This window comes from Hordeum vulgare, chromosome 2H (genome assembly GCF_904849725.1).
Source record: "Hordeum vulgare subsp. vulgare chromosome 2H, MorexV3_pseudomolecules_assembly, whole genome shotgun sequence".
Classification (NCBI taxonomy): Eukaryota; Viridiplantae; Streptophyta; class Magnoliopsida; order Poales; family Poaceae; genus Hordeum; species Hordeum vulgare.
This window is the reverse complement of record NC_058519.1, coordinates 49,485,736-49,502,316: the sequence shown is the minus strand read 5'-3', so window position 1 is coordinate 49,502,316 and position 16,581 is coordinate 49,485,736. Positions and strand designations below refer to the sequence as shown.

The following is a 16,581-nucleotide window of genomic DNA, read 5'->3' as shown; positions in this document are numbered from 1 at the left end:
CGGGTCGAAACGCCATCGCGCGCCATTTATTTGTTAGGCCCGCTCCCGTGCGCTGGACACTCGAGCGCCCACTCGCAACTCAACATATCTCATCCAGCCGCTGGCCCCGCCGTCGCCCGTGCCACCCCATTTCTTCCGGCGACCGTTCCGACGCTTCCCGGCATATCCGCGTGCCGCCGCTGCTTCCTCCGTCTCCCTCTAGCCATCGTCGCGCGGCAGTCCACCGACGAACAGCGCCCAGCCGCCCACTGCCGCTCGGCGCCCGCAAGGTGCTCGACAAAACGTCCGAAAGGTGCTCGACAAAACGTCCGAAAGGTATGTATTGCTTCAACTTTACATCTTTTACATGAATTTAAGAGCCCGCCCTGCATTTTAATGCGTCTGTTGGAGCTACGGGCACGTGCTAAAGTTTACAACGATTGCTGGAGTCAGCGCTCCCCGTCGCGCCAAAACAAACGATCGACGCGCTGCAAACATATTTTTAACGCGCCACGCGTTGGACGGGGTGTTGGAGATGCTCTTACCCTGACGCATTCAAACATCCCAAATTCACCATCAGACGATCGATGGCACAGGCATCGGTCCCAATAACATACACAAGCACGATCTGTGAGCAACAACAACAACAAAGAAATATTAACCACAATGTAGCTCGCACAGTGACACGGTGAGACGGACACATCACGTGGAGGCGGCGAGTACGTGTGCCATGGCGGCTCCGTCGCCGCCCCCTCGCACGTCCACGCTACGTACAACGTACGGTACACAACGGAGACAAAGTGTCGTCGGTCCTTGAAATCTACTACTAGCTCGACTTGGCGAAGCGGCCGTTGATCCTCACCCTGCCGTCGGCGCGGGCCTTGCGCGACTCGTACCGGATCTGCTTCCCGAACCTGCAACAGATGAGATCCATATCCATTAGTCAGCGCCATCAAATCAGAAAAGAAATCTATGGTGGCGTGGCATTGGTCTCTGATTGTATATATATCTCACGTACATCCTGTTTTTCCTCTTCTCCTTGTAGCGCGAGATCACCTTGTCCCGGTCAGGGTAGACCACGTCGTAGCCGCCGACGTTCTTGCTCGCCTGAGCTGGTGGCGCTTCCGCCTGCACTGCCACTGCCGCTGCCGGCGACGGGTGATCGTGTCGTCCGCCGTTTAAGGCGTCGTCGACGCTGCTGCTGCCGCTGCGGCTCAGGCCGGGGCACGCCTCCGACACCTCCACGAACGGCGACAGGCTCGGCTCGGCCGGCGAGCCCGCCGAGACTTGCTCGGAAGCTTCACTGCGATCCGTCCCGATCCACGCCTCGTGGTGCCGCTGACAATGACAAGACCAGCATCATCAGATATGGATGGCAGCTCAAGTGGTTCTGCCGTTCTGGCAAAGATCTACTCTTGCTGGACGGAAACATGAGCAGGCTGTCCCGCGTTCTTGGCTTTGTGCCGAAAGGGATTTTGGCTGGTGGACCGAAGAAATTAAGATCCTTTTAGTGGCACCAATCAAGTGGATCAATGTCATGACGATGGCTCTAAGACTAGTAGTACTACAGGAGCATACTAGGGCGGTTGCAACCGAAAAGATCCTCCTTAGCTTGTCGATCTCATGCCTTTCATGTGCCGGTGTACAAGTTGTGAACGTTTTCCTTCACTAGATGGATGGATGGATGGATGGATGGATGCGGTCCGCAACTTGGACAGAAATGCAGATGTTACGTTGGGGATTACTACACTGTTTTGCCAACAATAAGGCCTTATTTGAACTGATTAACAAATATGTAACACTTTTGCTTCGGTACAACCCTCCTCCCCCACAAAACGTATAAGGGCTTGTTCGGTTAATCCCAGCAAGGAGGGGATTTGAGAGAATTGGAGGGGATTGAGGTAGAATTTGACTTGTAGGGGATTTAATCCCTTCCATTCCCCTCCAAACCCCTTTAATTCTCAAACAACCGAACAAGGCCTAAAAGAGAATGTATATCCACCTCTCATATTGTACAATATAGGCCGCCGTACGTATATCCATCTCATATAGTATACGTATGACGGCCTGAGACGGTTGGAAACCTGAGACGGAGGTACCTGCAGGATTGCTGCCGCGCAGATGGGCTCAGCTCCAAGAGCCCCAAGATCAGCATGCCCAGTAGCAGCGTAATCTGAAGATCCCCATGGTGGAGGCAGCTGGTCACCGCCGGCCGGCTCTGCGTCCTCGACGTACGCTGCCGCCTCCTCCGACTTGGCGAGCTCCCCTAGCTGCCGGAGAACCTCGCCGTCAAGCTCACCGCATGGCGCGCTCCAGTTCTTGCACACACACCATAAGTAAAAAAAACCATCAGAGAACGATCCTTCCTTCTTTCTTTTTCCGGTTTGCCGGACGGTGAACAGTAGCTAGCTGCATGCTACTGTTTGCTGCTGCTACGGTGCAAGTCAGCAACCAACCTTGGGAGAGGACGACGAGGTGAGGACGGGCTGGAGGCCATGGCAGGCCGTGGTCGGCACGATGACGTCGTCGAAGGCGAGCACCTGGGGCTCCTCCCAGACAGGCCACCACACCTTATCCCCGTCGCGGACGGCGACGCCGAGGATCGCCGCGAGCTCGCCCACCGAGGGGCACCCGGTGTAGCCCTCCACCGTGCCACAGTCGTGCAGCAACACCGGCGGCTCCGTCAGCTGCTCGACCTCGAAGTCGCAGTTGGAGCAGAGGAACCGGGCGGCGCCGCGGCGGACGGTGGCCGCGGCAACGCGGCAGACGGCGCAGAGCGGGGCGCGGGCGTGGCGGCAGGAGACCGTGTTGGCGCCGTGGACGTGGCGGTCGCACGGCAGGCACAGCCCCGCGGCGTCCGCCCGGCAGTACACCACGGCCGGCGCGCCGGCGCAGAAGTAGCACTCCGCCGCGAGCGCCCCCACCGCGACAGCGCCGGGCTCCTCGCCGGTGCTGTTGGACATGGCTCTCTCCGTTTCTCTTTCTCGTCCACCTTGTTGTTGGCGCGGACTACGCATCGTCTTCTTGGTACTAGTAGCCTGCGCTAAGCAGCCGGGTGCAGAAGAGGACAAGGGGGCGGTGACACCGTCGGTACGGGTAGTAGGGAGGAGGTGGGAGCCCGCCGCCATGAATGATCCAGGACAACCGTGACCACGGGGGTGTTGATGGGCTCGAAAGCGAGACGAGGGACGCAGAGGACAAGCTCCCACTTGCTCGGAGTCGACACTCTCGAGAGGACAGTGGCTGCTGGCTCGTCACTGGGCGCGAGGACTGTGTTGGAGCATTGCCTGCCAGAATTACAATTTACACAAGGCTAGCAGACTGCATGCGTCGCCATTGAGGCATGAAAAACATTGTCTGCCGCTCCCGTCAGAATCTGCACAAGGCGGTTGTATTTTCTGGCGTTACGTTTCTGTTGATCACTGGGATGACTGGGCACTTGCACCGTGTAATCACACGCACCACACACGCTACACACACGACGTAGTCTGGTAAAAAATAAAGACGCCACTATCAGTCTGATGTTAAATTCATTATCATGGCAAATCGGAAGTTTTTATGATAAATTACGTTCTTCGAGGATGACATGTTTAGTTGATAAGTATGATAAATTGATGGTTAAAGGACAGTTGTATCCTGGAATCTCGGCTTCGAGGGTGTCATAATTCAAAGTTGATACTAAATATCGTTATAGTATCGATAAATAGTCTTAAAATAGCTTATGTACAAAAAACATATACTTTACAATTTTGTAGGAGGTGCCATGGCAACTAGGACGCCTCCCACTAGATCCGCCCCTGATGCCCACCAGAGTTCAAGTTCCAAACTTCATAATAATGTTTGTATTTTTCTGAATTTATTTCAGGTCGTTCGATAATGTGCGTTTAACGGGAAGAGACATTCCCGTCGACTACAAGGACATCTGTGACGACTTTGTCAATCAAAAAATGATGTAAATGTTCAGTCTCTCAAAGATATTCATAAGGATAGTGTATGCGTGTAAGTGTTCATGTGGATGAATGTATGCTTGTGTATGTTGTTAGAATATATGATATCGTTGTAATCTCAACCTCCTTCTCTATCTCCTATTGTATTCAAACTCTTGTAGTTATCCCTTGCACAATAAGGCAACCTATCAATATAAACCAATGCGGCTCCCCTCGAGGGAGTAGGAACGCTTCATCATCTTACATGATAATCAGAGCCCCTCTTCCATACATCTAGCCACAAACCAGAAACAAACAAACCCAGATCATACCCGCGATCGCCGCCATGGCTTCCTCAGCCGGCGTCGCCCTGAACCTCGGTTCACCTCCATCAGAAAAGCTTGCGAGAGGAAACTTCATCCTCTGGAAGACGCAGGTCCTCACAGCCCTGCGAGGCGCGCAGGTTACTGGACTCCTGGACAACTCCGACCCCGCTCCGCCCAAAACGGTGGAAGTCACAAAGGCGGACAAAACCACGACCCAAGAACCGAATCCCCTGTATGGATCGTGGATCGCCAAAGGTCAACAGGTTCTGTCATATCTACTCAACTCCATGTCTCCTGAGATCCTTGCGCAGGTCGTCGGGAGGGACTCCACCTTCGATCTCTGGACAACAATCAACAACCTCTTCGCTTCACAATCGCAATCTCGGATCACCAACCTGAGAATTGCGATCACCAACACCAAGAAAGGCACCATGTCTAGTTCAGCATACATGGCGAAGATGAAGAGTCTCGGGGATGAACTAGCTGCTGCTGGTCGCCCCGTTTCTGATCCGGAGATGGTGGACTACATACTTGCAGGTCTGGACCGTGACTATGACTCCGTGGTAGCGGCAATCGGCGCTGTCAAGAACAGCATCACCGCCGATGATCTGTTTGCCCAGATCTCTGCCTTTGATCAAAGGATGGAGATGTTGGGCGACTCGTCTTCAGGCGGGTTTCATACTTCTGCCAATGCGGTCTACAGAGGTCGTGGCCCGTCCTGCGGCAGATCCTATCGCGGGCGGGGAGGAAGGGGGCGCGGCCGTAGTAGTGACCGCGGTGACCGCCAACCCTCTCCCTCCAATGGCGGCTTCAGAGGACGCCCTCAGCAGCAGCAACAGCAGGTGCGTGAGCAGCAACACGACTTCCCAGAGTGTCAGATATGCCTCAAGCATCATCCAGGGGGTGCACGTGTCTGCTGGTGGCGATATGAAGAGAATGATCAAGAAGAAAAGGAGGCGCATGCAGTCTCCTACGGTGTTGACACAAATTGGTATGCCGAGAGTGCAGCAACCAATCACATCACAGGTGAACTTGACAAGTTGACGATGCAGGAGAAGTACAATGGTGGTGACCAAATTCGCACGACAAACGGATCTGGTATGAATATTTCACACATTGGTAGTTCAATCGTTAAAAACCCCATGAAAAACTTGCACCTGAAAGATGTCTTGCATGTCCCAGAAACTTCAAAAAATCTTGTGTCAGTCCATCGTTTCACTCTTGATAACAATGTTCTCAGAGAATTATATCCCTATTTTTTCTTGGTCAAGGACTTGGCAACAAGGAGAATCATTCTTAGAGGACGGTGCGTAGGAGGTCTTTATCCACTCATATCATCTTCGTCTTCATGGTCAGATAAACAAGCAAACATTGTCACCAAGCCTTCTTCATCAAGGTGGCACAGTCGCTTGGGTCATCCATCTTCAGTTATAGTTAAATATATTCTTAGCAAAAATAAACTCTCTTATGAGCCTAGTGTTGAGTCAGTTTGTGATCCGTGTCAACAAGCTAAAAGTTATCAATTGCCTTACCCTATTTCTATTAGCGTATCTACTTTTCCATTACAACTCATCTTCTCAGATGTATGGGGACCAACCCCTACTTCAGTTGGAAGATTCTCTTATTATGTAAGCTTCATTGATGATTATAGTAAATTTACTTGGATTTACTTGCTGAAAAAAAAGATCTGATGTATTCCAAGTCTTTATCAACTTTCAAAATCTTGTTGAACACAAACTGAACTCCAAAATCATTGCTATGCAAACCGACTGGGGTGGTGAGTATGAAAAGTTGAATGCCTTTTTTCAAAAGCTTGGCATATCACATCGTGTATCTTGTCCTCATGCGCACCAACAGAATGGTTCCGCTGAGAGGAAACATCGTCACATTGTTGACATGGGACTCGCACTACTAGCAAATGCATCCATGCCACTCAAGTTTTGGGATGAAGCTTTTTTAACTCCCACATATCTCATCAACTTGCTTCCAAGCAAAATTATCAAACTTGAAACACCTCTGACACGTCTCCTAGGTGTTACACCCAACTATCCATCTCTTCGTGTCTTTGGGTGTGCATGTTGGCCCAATCTTAGACCTTACAACACACGCAAACTCGCTTTCCGCTCTAAACAATGTGTCTTTTTAGGCTATAGCCCTATGCATAAAGGGATTAAATGTCTTGATGTTCCTACTGGTAGGGTCTACATATCTAGAGATGTTGTCTTTGATGAGTCCGTGTTTCCCTTTGCTTCACTTCATCCCAATGCAGGTCCACTTCTTCGCAAAGAAATCCTCCTTCTTCCTACACATCTTCGGTCTTTTGATCATGGGGGCGATGATTGTACTAACCAATATGATGATATTCCTGCTGGTACTGGTCCTACCCTTATGCATGTGCAGGTTCCTGGAGAAAACGGGGCTCAAAATGATCAAAATGATCTTATATTTCATGCTGAAGAAGAAGACGAGCCTGGCACGGACAACGAGGATGATTCGGCGGCGCCTGCCACACCTGCACGCGGGCAGTCCTTGGATCGTGCGACAGAATCCGCCTCGGATCGTGCTCCCACCACCAGCAGTTTCGGCACACGGGCCAGCCACTCCCGCGACACCGCGTCATCAACAGGTGGGGACAGCAGTGGGACAGGATCCCTCTCGCCCCGCGTGCGCATGCAGTCGCGGTCGGGTTGCGGATCCGCTGTGCCGTGCCGCACGGTTACTCCCAGCATACCTGCAGGAGCGGCGGCCTCACCGGTGGCCACATGATCCCCTGTGCAGACCGCATCAGCACCTGACTCTTCTGGATCAGCTGTGGCGAGTGCACCTGCAGTCCAATCTGTGGCGTCTCCAAAAATCAAGACTAGACTACAAAAAGGTATACGAAATCCAAAAATAAGAACGGATGGGACTATACCATATGGCATGTTATGTATTTCAGGAGAGCCAACAAGTGTGAGCCGTGCACTTGATGATCCCAAATGGAAGAAGGCGATGGATGAGGAATATTCTGCGCTTATGAAAAAACAAAACCTGGCATCTTGTGTTGGAAATATGCCCTAGAGGCAATAATAAATTAGTTATTATTATATTTCTTTGTTCATGATAATCGTTTATTATCCATGCTATAATTGTATTGATTGGAAACACAGTGCATGTGTGGATACATAGACAAAACACTGTCCCTAGTAAGCCTCTAGTTGACTAGCTCGTTGATCAAAGATGGTCAAGGTTTCCTGACCATAGGCAAGTGTTGTCACTTGATAACGGGATCACATAATTAGGAGAATCATGTGATGGACTAGACCCAAACTAATAGACGTAGCATGTTGATCGTGTCATTTTGTTGCTATTGTTTTCTGCGTGTCAAGTATTTGTTCCTATGATTATGAGATCATATAACTCACTGACACCGGAGGAATGCTTTGTGTGTATCAAACGTCGCAACGTAACTGGGTGACTATAAAGATGCTCTACAGGTATCTCCGAAGGTGTTCGTTGAGTTAGTATGGATCGAGACTGGGATTTGTCACTCCGTGTGACGGAGAGGTATCTCGGGGCCCACTCGGTAATACAACATCACACACAAGCCTTGCAAGCAATGTGACTTAGTGTAAGTTGCGTGATCTTGTATTACGGAACGAGTAAAGAGACTTGCCGGTAAACGAGATTGAAATAGGTATGCGGATACTGACGATCGAATCTCAGGCAAGTAACATACCGAAGGACAAACGGAATGACATACGGGATTATATGAATCCTTGGCACTCAGGTTCAAACGATAAGATCTTCGTAGAATATGTAGGATCCAATATGGTCATCCAGGTCCCGCTATTGGATATTGACCGAGGAGTCTCTTGGGTCATGTCTACATAGTTCTCAAACCCGCAGGGTCTGCACACTTAAGGTTCGACATTGTTTTATGCGTATTTGAGTTATATGGTTGGTTACTGAATGTTGTTCGAAGTCCCGGATGAGATCAGGACGTCACGAGGGTTTCCGGACCTCCGGAATGGTCCGGAAACGAAGATTGATATATAGGATGACCTCATTTGGTTACCGGAAGGTTTTCGTGCATTACCGGAAAAGTTTCGGGCTCATCGGTAGTGTACTGGGAGTGCCGGGAGGGGTGTCGGGGACCATCAGGAGGGGTGTCACGCCCCAAGGGGTCTCATGGTCTATGGGAAGAGATAAACCAGCCCCTAGTGGGCTGGAATAAGTTCCCACTAAGGCCCATAACGTTTGAGAAGGAAAAAACACAAGGTGGAAAGAGTTTCCAAGTGGGAAGGTGGAATCCTACTCCAAGTAGGATTGGAGTAGGACTCCTCCACCTCCAATTTCAGCCAAACCTTTAGGTTTTGAGGCTGCCTCCTCCCCTCCCTCCCTCCTATATATAGTGGGGTTTTAGCGCTGATTTGAGACAACTTTTGCCACGGCAGCCCGACCACATACCTCCACGGTTTTACCTCTAGATCGCGTTTCTACGGAGCTCGGGCAGAGCCCTGCTGAGATTATATCACCACCAACCTCCGGAGCGCCGTCACGCTGCCGGAGAATTCATCTACCTCTCCGTCTCTCTTGCTGGATCAAGAAGGCCGAGATCATCGTCGAGTTGTATGTGTGCTGAACGTGGAGGTGCCGTCCGTTCGGCACTAGATCGTGGGACGGATCGCGGGACGGTTCGTGGGACGGTTCGCGGGGCGGATCGAGGGACGTGAGCACGTTCCACTACATCAACCGCGTTCACTAACTCTTTTGCTGTGCGATCTACAAGGGTACGTAGATCGGAAATCCCCTCTCGCAGATGGACATCACCATGATAGGTCTTCGTGCACGTAGGAAAAATTTTGTTTCCCATGTGATGTTCCCCAACATCTTGTACCAAATCAGAAAGGTAAAAATATAATTGATTGCAAATGGGTATACAGAATTAAAAAGAAGGCAGATGGCTCTATTGACAGGTATAAGGCACGCTTGGTTGCAAAAGGCTTCAAGCAATGTTATGGCATTGATTATGAGGACACTTTTAGTCCTGTTGTGAAAGCTGCAACTATCAGGCTTGTCCTGGCCATTGCCGTGTCCAGAGGATGGAGCCTAAGACAGCTAGATGTACAGAACGCGTTTTTGCATGGTGTTCTGGAAGAGGAAGTGCTCATGAGACAGCCACCTGGGTATGAAAGTAAGAAACTTCCACACTTTGTGTGCAAACTTGATAAAGCACTCTATGGCTTGAAACAAGCACCTAGAGCATGGTATTCTAGACTGAGCTTGCAATTGAAATCTCTTAGCTTTATTGCTTCAAAGGCTGACACATCCTTGTTTATTTATAACAAGGCAGGAGTGGTTATTTTCTTGCTTATATATGTTGATGATATCATAGTTGCAAGTTCTTCACAAAATGCCACCAATGCTCTTCTGCATGACCTAAGTTCAGAATTTGCTTTGAAAGACCTAGGTGATTTGCACTTCTTCCTAGGTATTGAAGTCAGAAAAACTCAAGATGGAATTATGTTAAATCAGGAGAGATACATCACTGAACTTCTGTCTCGTATGGGAATTAAAAATTGTAAGCCAGTACCTACACCTTTGTCCTCTTCAGAAAAACTTTCAGCATATGAAGGAGATCCACTCCAAGAGGAAGAAAGTACAAGGTATAGGAGTGCTATGGGAGCATTGCAATATTTAACTCTCACACGTCTAGATATCTCATTTGTTGTTAACAAGGTTTTTCAATATCTACATGCACCTACTTCTGCACATTGGGCAGCTGTCAAGAGGATTGTAAGATATGTAAAGCATACTATGGGTATAGGACTTCATTTCAAAAGTTCTAATTCCACTCTTGTGAGTGCATTTTCTGATGCTGACTGGGCAGGATGTAGTGATGACAGAAGGTCAACTGGAGGTTTTGCAATATTCTTTGGATCAAATCTTATTTCTTGGAGTGCTAGAAAACAAGCCACCGTCTCACGTTCAAGCAGAGAGGCTGAGTATAAATCCTTGGCTAATGCAACTGCTGAAGTTATTTGGGTAGAGTCACTTCTTGAAGAATTGGGAGTTAAAAATAATCGTATCTCATGCTTATGGTGTGATAACTTGGGTGTAACATATTTGTCTGCAAACCCAGTGTTTCATGCCAGAACAAAGCACATAGAAATTGATTTTCACTTTGTACGAGAAAGGGTTGCAGCAAAGAAACTTAAGATACGATTTATTTCCTCCAAAGATCAAGTGGCGGATGGTTTCACCAAGGCACTACCAACACGACCATTTGATGAGTTCAAGAGTAACCTTAATTTAGGTAGTTGAGATTAAGGGAGGGTGTTAGAATATATGATATCGTTGTAATCTCAACCTCCTTCTCTATCTCCTATTGTATTCAAACTCTTGTACTTATCCCTTGCACAACAAGGCAACCTATCAATATAAACCAATGCGGCTTCCCTCGAGCGAGTAGGAACGCTTCATCATCTTACATATGTAAGCGATTTTTATTGTACTTTATTCAAAAAGAAGTATGATAAATTCATTCCAGTTCTTTTCTTTTTCGGAAAATAGCCATGCATGCAGATTAGAATTGCCATCATCACGTCAACATACACTACCATAAATAACATCGTATTTGCCATGCCTAAAATCTAAGCCGAATTTTAAATATTTTCATAAATGTATACAGTCACTAGACTAAGACCCTGGGTGCAACATGCACAATGATTTATAAGATAGTCTTATCTTAAGCCTTATATATAATTTATAAAGATGATAAAAAAACATGTGTATAATGATTTATTTTTTTAGTCTTATCTTTAATAACTAGCTATTTTTAAAAGGAGATCACCTCTTATATAAAAGAAGACAAACATGTTTCTATGATTTCTCTCTTCTTCATCTTAACATCTATCCTACATGACATTAGAGCATGTACAATGGTTGATAAGATAGTCTTATCTTAAGTCTTGCATGTAACTTAGAGATGACAAAAAAAAAATGTCTTACAATGGATCATCTCCCAGCCTTATCGTTAATAACTAGCTATTCTTAAAAACGTGGCCACACATATCATGCTAAAAGATTATCTATACTACTAATAAAAGAGCAAACATGAACTTCTTTATATGTATCCACAATTGTACAACTCATTGTCACCGTAAGATTAGGCACACTAATTTTAATCTAACGATTAGCCTTAATCTAATCCATTCTCTTGTGTGTACTTAGTAATTTAGGTTGACTGAACTTTTTCCACTGCAGAGGAAACTTCATGCCATGCGTGCGTCAACGCGCCCTCCCTGTAATCACGCAAGGCACCAAATAAAATCTGATGGGAATTACTTACCCTCAGATAATCACGCACGCATCCCTCTAATCACGTTCATAGATGTTCAGATGGATTAACACTAAGGCACCATCCCTACCCTCCCTTGTCGGCGCAGCCCAGGGAGCAGGAGCCGACGCGACCTAGCCTCGTGCCGCGTGACCGTCGCGCCGTCGAGCGAGCAGGAATCGCCGCGCACGTACACAAGAAACACACACCCTGGCAGCTGGATGGATTTTTCCTTCAAGAGCACAGGCACATATGGAAACTGCAAGCCGCCGGCTTGCTTGATCCATGCGACGGAGATCATCTTTCTTGAAAGAAGGATTTGATTTCTCTGGTGCAGTTATGCATTTTAAAAAGTTTAAGATGTAATTTTTATATTAACACTATAATAATCTATGAAGTTACATTTTTTATGGAAGAGTTTTTTGCATAAGCTGAGGGGTAGCTGGCCAAACGGGCCGGGCTAAACAGGTCGTCCCGCGAGCCAGCCACGACACGACTTAAACGGGCCCATGCCAGACACGCAGCACGCCTCAGGTCGTATCTGGGCCTGAAGGCTGGGCACGCGGACCGGCATGGCATGACCGTATATATATATATATATATATATATATATATATATATATATATATATATATATATATATATATATATATGGTCCGATAAGCTTAAAAATAAGCCCATTAGGCTAAGAATATACGGTCCAGCAGGCTAATCGGGTCAACATGTCGTCCTGTTTAATAAACGTGCCGTGCTTGGGACTGGAGGCGCAGCCCACAGGCCGGCACGACACAGCCTGATTAGTAAACGTGTCGGTGCGGGTCGTGCCGTGCTGAGCTCGTTTACAACGGGCCGTGCCGTGCCGTGCCGGTCTGTTTGACCAGGTATGAGCTGAGATACCATATTATTTTAAAATATTTTTTAAAGTATATTTTTTGAATAAACTGCATGATGTTGCTTGTGTGTGAATTGCACTTTATCTAAAAAAAATAGATAGCAAGGTGGAGAGGAAATGTATACCTCCAAAGCTAATATATTTATATACAGTCATATGCAGTCCCATTTGACACTAATTTAGTGTGCTAATAATATTATAGCTCCCGGAATAATATTCCTACACACTCTAGAAGCCATTTAATTTAACATACACCTTTGTAGAAAGGTCCTTATTCGTGGTTGAAATCGGTTAGTCAGTGGTCTCTACAAATGTTGTCTTTGTGCATGTCACTACTTCTCTAAAAACAATCAGATCATGTCATGGGTTGCAGGGCAACTGTTGATTGTAAATTTCAGTTTTGTACCTACATTTGATGCATTTTTGGATTAGAGAGAGACAGAGAGAAGGAGGAAGACTAGACATGAAAATATGAAGGCAATTCAGTGTTGAAGATAATAGTATGGCCACATGTATGTTCATGTTACCTTCATTAAACAAACGTGGGCGAATAACGTTTTTCCTTTGTAATTTAAATCTCCAAGTAGTTGGTTAATTTTATTTTATATTGCCAAATCTACACTTTCAAGTCAGAATATCATGTTCACTTGAGAAGATATTATATTTGTACAAAGGAGAAATTAATGATGTATTGAATAATCATCGGTAGAATTGAGCAACTGTTGCATAACTTCAATTTTTGTGCTTCCAGGTGCTCAGAACTGACTTGTTGATTATGTGTAAATTCATCAGAAAAAACAGATTGTTTAAAAATCTTGATAATCATTGCCAGTTGCATGCTTCTTCAATAGGTTGCTGGATGACAATAGCGTTTCACTTTAAATAATACAATTTGAATGACAGGCTATTTTGTATTCAACGTTGTAGACGTGCGTTACACATACATGCTTACTAGTCTCTTAAATAAAAGAAGACAAATCTTTTTTTATAAGTTTTCTTTCCTTCACCTCATCATTTATCCTACCTAACTTTTCTAAAATAACACTATTATACATGTTCTAAGATAACATCATTATGCATGCCCTAATCAGTCACTGTTCTTTGTTGTTGGTAGGCACGATGGTCTTTTCGTCTGCCCAAGCCCCGGGTACCGAGGCAGTTGGCCGGGAAGCAGTTGGTGTACTATAGCTACAGTACTGCTCCCACCGTCCGTAAATATAAGTCTTTTTAATTTTTTGACTAAGGACTATATACGAAGCAAAATAAATAAATCTATACTCTAAAATATGTCTATATACATCTATATATAATTCTTTAGTGAAACATCTAAAAAGACTTATACTCCCGAGTTATTATAAAGTTGAGTCATTTTTGAGTCACTTATTTTGAAACGGAGAGAGTATTTAGAAACGAAGGAAGTACACTGTAGATATTGATTGTACCACCACGTGACCATCGTCCCACTTGACGTTTGCTAAAACGAAGCCGGCGGGGAGATGCGGATCCGGATGGCGCTAGTGCAAAAGGTTTCTCTGTGGACGCCGGCTGCACCGGCACGTCCAACTGGCAGAAGAGGACACGTACGCCAATAGGCACGTCCTCCTTGTCCAAGCTTGCCTACCCCGTTTGGGATCATGGTCCGGATCGGGGACGTTGCTAGAGCAAGTGCTGCTGGTGTCCTGTCGTAAACAAAGTGTCAGCACTTGCCGGCAGGAAACTCAGCTTCCAGCATCTACATCCCGGCCTTTTTATATCCGTTTAAACAAACAACTGAACGGTTACAGAAAAACCCAAACCAATCAGATCTTTTAAACTTATCTCAAACGTACGTCTTACTGACATCCTTCATGTCGAGCCCAAATCAAGGATGGATATATGAAGGTCCGGTCATTTTATCTTATCTATCAGTTCAGCAAAACGCAAGTCTTTATGTTTTCTGGAGAAAGAAGAAAGTAATAAGAAGAACACAATAAGCACAAGTAGCAGTAATCAGGGAGGATATCAGGTGCTAGGTGCTACCATGGTGCTAACATTTTCCGGAAAGTACTTTCAAATGTTTCAAAATTTTACGAGTGTTCACAAGCCATGTTTCCACAATATGTAAGAAGCTCACTGCATGGAGTATGCATGTTAGAAACCGAGATGAACATCTGTGAATCATTTCAAGACCAGTAGATCACTACTAAGAGCATCATTTCAAGGGATATATAGTAATAAAAAAATAGGACGTCGTAATAGCATTTTAACGCGCGCACGTGATAACATTTCTAGGCGCTGCGAAATTTAGCGCGCCGCTATAGCGCTTATCAGACGCGGTAAAATATCTCAAATATACATAAAATAAAATTAACAATATATAGTTCAACGGCGAACATTAAAATTCAAATTCAAACAAATAACAAGCCAATTCAAATTCATAACATGCTAAAATAAAAATACACCTAAACTACTACTCCTCCTCGGTGGTGCAGTCCGACGACGTAAACGTGTCGTCCCACCGAGGATCGTCCGAGTCCCAGCTCGACCCCATTGGGTTATCTATCTCGGCATTCGCCAGCGCGCACGCTTGTCTTGCCGACGTGCAACTCGCTCCGTCCTCCTCTGCGCCGAAAACTCGTTCTCGACGACGACGTCCTCCGGGAAGCGCTCACACCACACCACCATGGAGGCATCGTCCCTCTCGACGACGAGGAGGTGGAGCTCCCGATTCCGCTGGACGCGGCGGTCCTCCTCAGTGACTAGACGCGGGAGAGGCGCAACATCGTGCGCCTGCTGGCGCGTCCGTACATCATGCGCCTGCTGAAGCTCCCGATTCCGCTGGACGCGTCTAGTCACTTAGGAGGACCGGCGCGTCCGAACATCGTGCAACATCCTGCACCTGTTGGAGCTCCCGATTCCGCTGGACGCGGCGATCCTCCTCAGTGACCAGTTCATCAACGCCCGAGGCGCCACACCACCGTGTCGTACGCGCGGGCGGCCTCATGGGCGGTCTCGAACGGAGACTTGTATCGTCGGAGCGGATCTCTACGTAATACACACCGGAGGGACGGAGGCGGACGCCGCGGTGGTCTGAGTTGCTCCGGGGGCACGGTTGTATGGCTGGGCATGGCGGTGACAGGGCCCTGGAAGAGGCGGGGGAGAAGGTATGACCGCGGCAGGGCCTAGGAAGAGGGAGTGAGAAAGCGTCGGAGAAAACGGGACCGTTAGTGAGTGCGGCACCGCGTTGGATTGATAGCGCGAAAACTAGCACGCGGGTTGCCATTTTTCTCCGCATGTAGAAAAACTTTTTTCATGCGGCACCATTTCACGTGTCTATTGGAGCGCACCGTGCGGCCACTCGCACATCAAAACTGAGGTTTTTGCAGCATGGGTCATTTACAACAGCTTGTTGAAAATGCTTAAAGAGCATCTCCAATAGGCACGATACTGCGACGCCCTAAAAAAAATTGGGCGATGAAACAATATTTTAGCGCGCGTTGGCGTGTGATATCTTTTTCAAACGCGGTAAAATTTAGTGCACCGCTGTAACGTTTTAGAAGACACAGTAAAATACAATGCACGCCCAACGGCTTGGCACATGAATAATTTGTGAACAAAAAACAACATGACTTTGAACGTTAAAATATTTGCAAAATGATGAGTTGACTAACATAGCATAGTTCAAATTCATGACATAGTTTAAAATCATGTACTTTAGGGAAGTTCATTACAAATAAATTCACACAACCGAATTAAACGTCAAGAATCATGGTTCTTCTTGCTTCTCTTCATCCTTTCCGTCCTCCTCCTCTTTTTCCTCCTCTTGATCATTTTCAAGCACATCCGTGTCATTGAAACTTTGAACCATGTTAGCATTATCTCCAAAGGCATGTGAGGCATTATGCAAAGGCATGTGAGGCATCATGTGAGGTGCTCCCATGCCTCCATGCGAGACCCAAAACTGATGCTTTTCATGGTAGCTCCCAAACCTTCCATGTCGGTCATGCCTCCAATGCCTTGCTTAGGTGTTCCCATGCCTCCCATGCCTCCCGTAGGTGCTCCCAGTGCTTGGACTCGGTGCTCCGCCGATGGCGAAACCGGAGGTCCACGTCGCGCAAGGGTTTACGACAGGGACGGCGACGGCCGATGGGTAACGGG

The 16,581-nt window shown here is 47.0% G+C and overlaps 1 protein-coding gene across 2 annotated transcripts; it reads right to left on the bottom strand.

Annotated features, from left to right (window-relative positions):
- Positions 1-413: 413 nt before the first annotated feature.
- On the bottom strand, positions 414-3,204 carry LOC123429504 (zinc finger protein CONSTANS-LIKE 13-like). Of its 2 annotated transcripts, XM_045113532.1 has the most exons (4): positions 2,436-3,174; positions 2,079-2,297; positions 998-1,317; positions 569-893 (listed from the first exon to the last, which is right to left on the bottom strand). In XM_045113532.1, exons 1-4 carry the CDS (start codon positions 3,105-3,107, stop codon positions 806-808), a joined length of 1,299 nt encoding a protein of 432 aa, XP_044969467.1. In that variant the 5' UTR covers positions 3,108-3,174; the 3' UTR covers positions 569-805. The 2 variants fall into 2 exon arrangements, with proteins under 2 accessions (XP_044969466.1, XP_044969467.1); XM_045113531.1 differs by lacking the exon at positions 998-1,317 and having other exon boundaries at positions 414-893; positions 2,436-3,204.
- Positions 3,205-16,581: the final 13,377 nt, after the last annotated feature.

What these genes read in the sequence shown, in the direction of transcription:
- LOC123429504 (XM_045113531.1), bottom strand. Translation starts at nt 3,107, where the DNA reads ATGGCGGCGGGCTCCCACCTCCTCCCTACTACCCGTACCGACGGTGTC. An exon ending in CCTCGTCGTCCTCTCCCAAG is followed by an intron (nt 2,298 to 2,435) that starts GTTGGTTGCTGA and finishes TGTGTGTGCAAG; the next exon opens with AACTGGAGCGCGCCATGCGG. An exon ending in GCGCGGCAGCAATCCTGCAG is followed by an intron (nt 894 to 2,078) that starts GTACCTCCGTCT and finishes CATCTGTTGCAG; the next exon opens with GTTCGGGAAGCAGATCCGGT.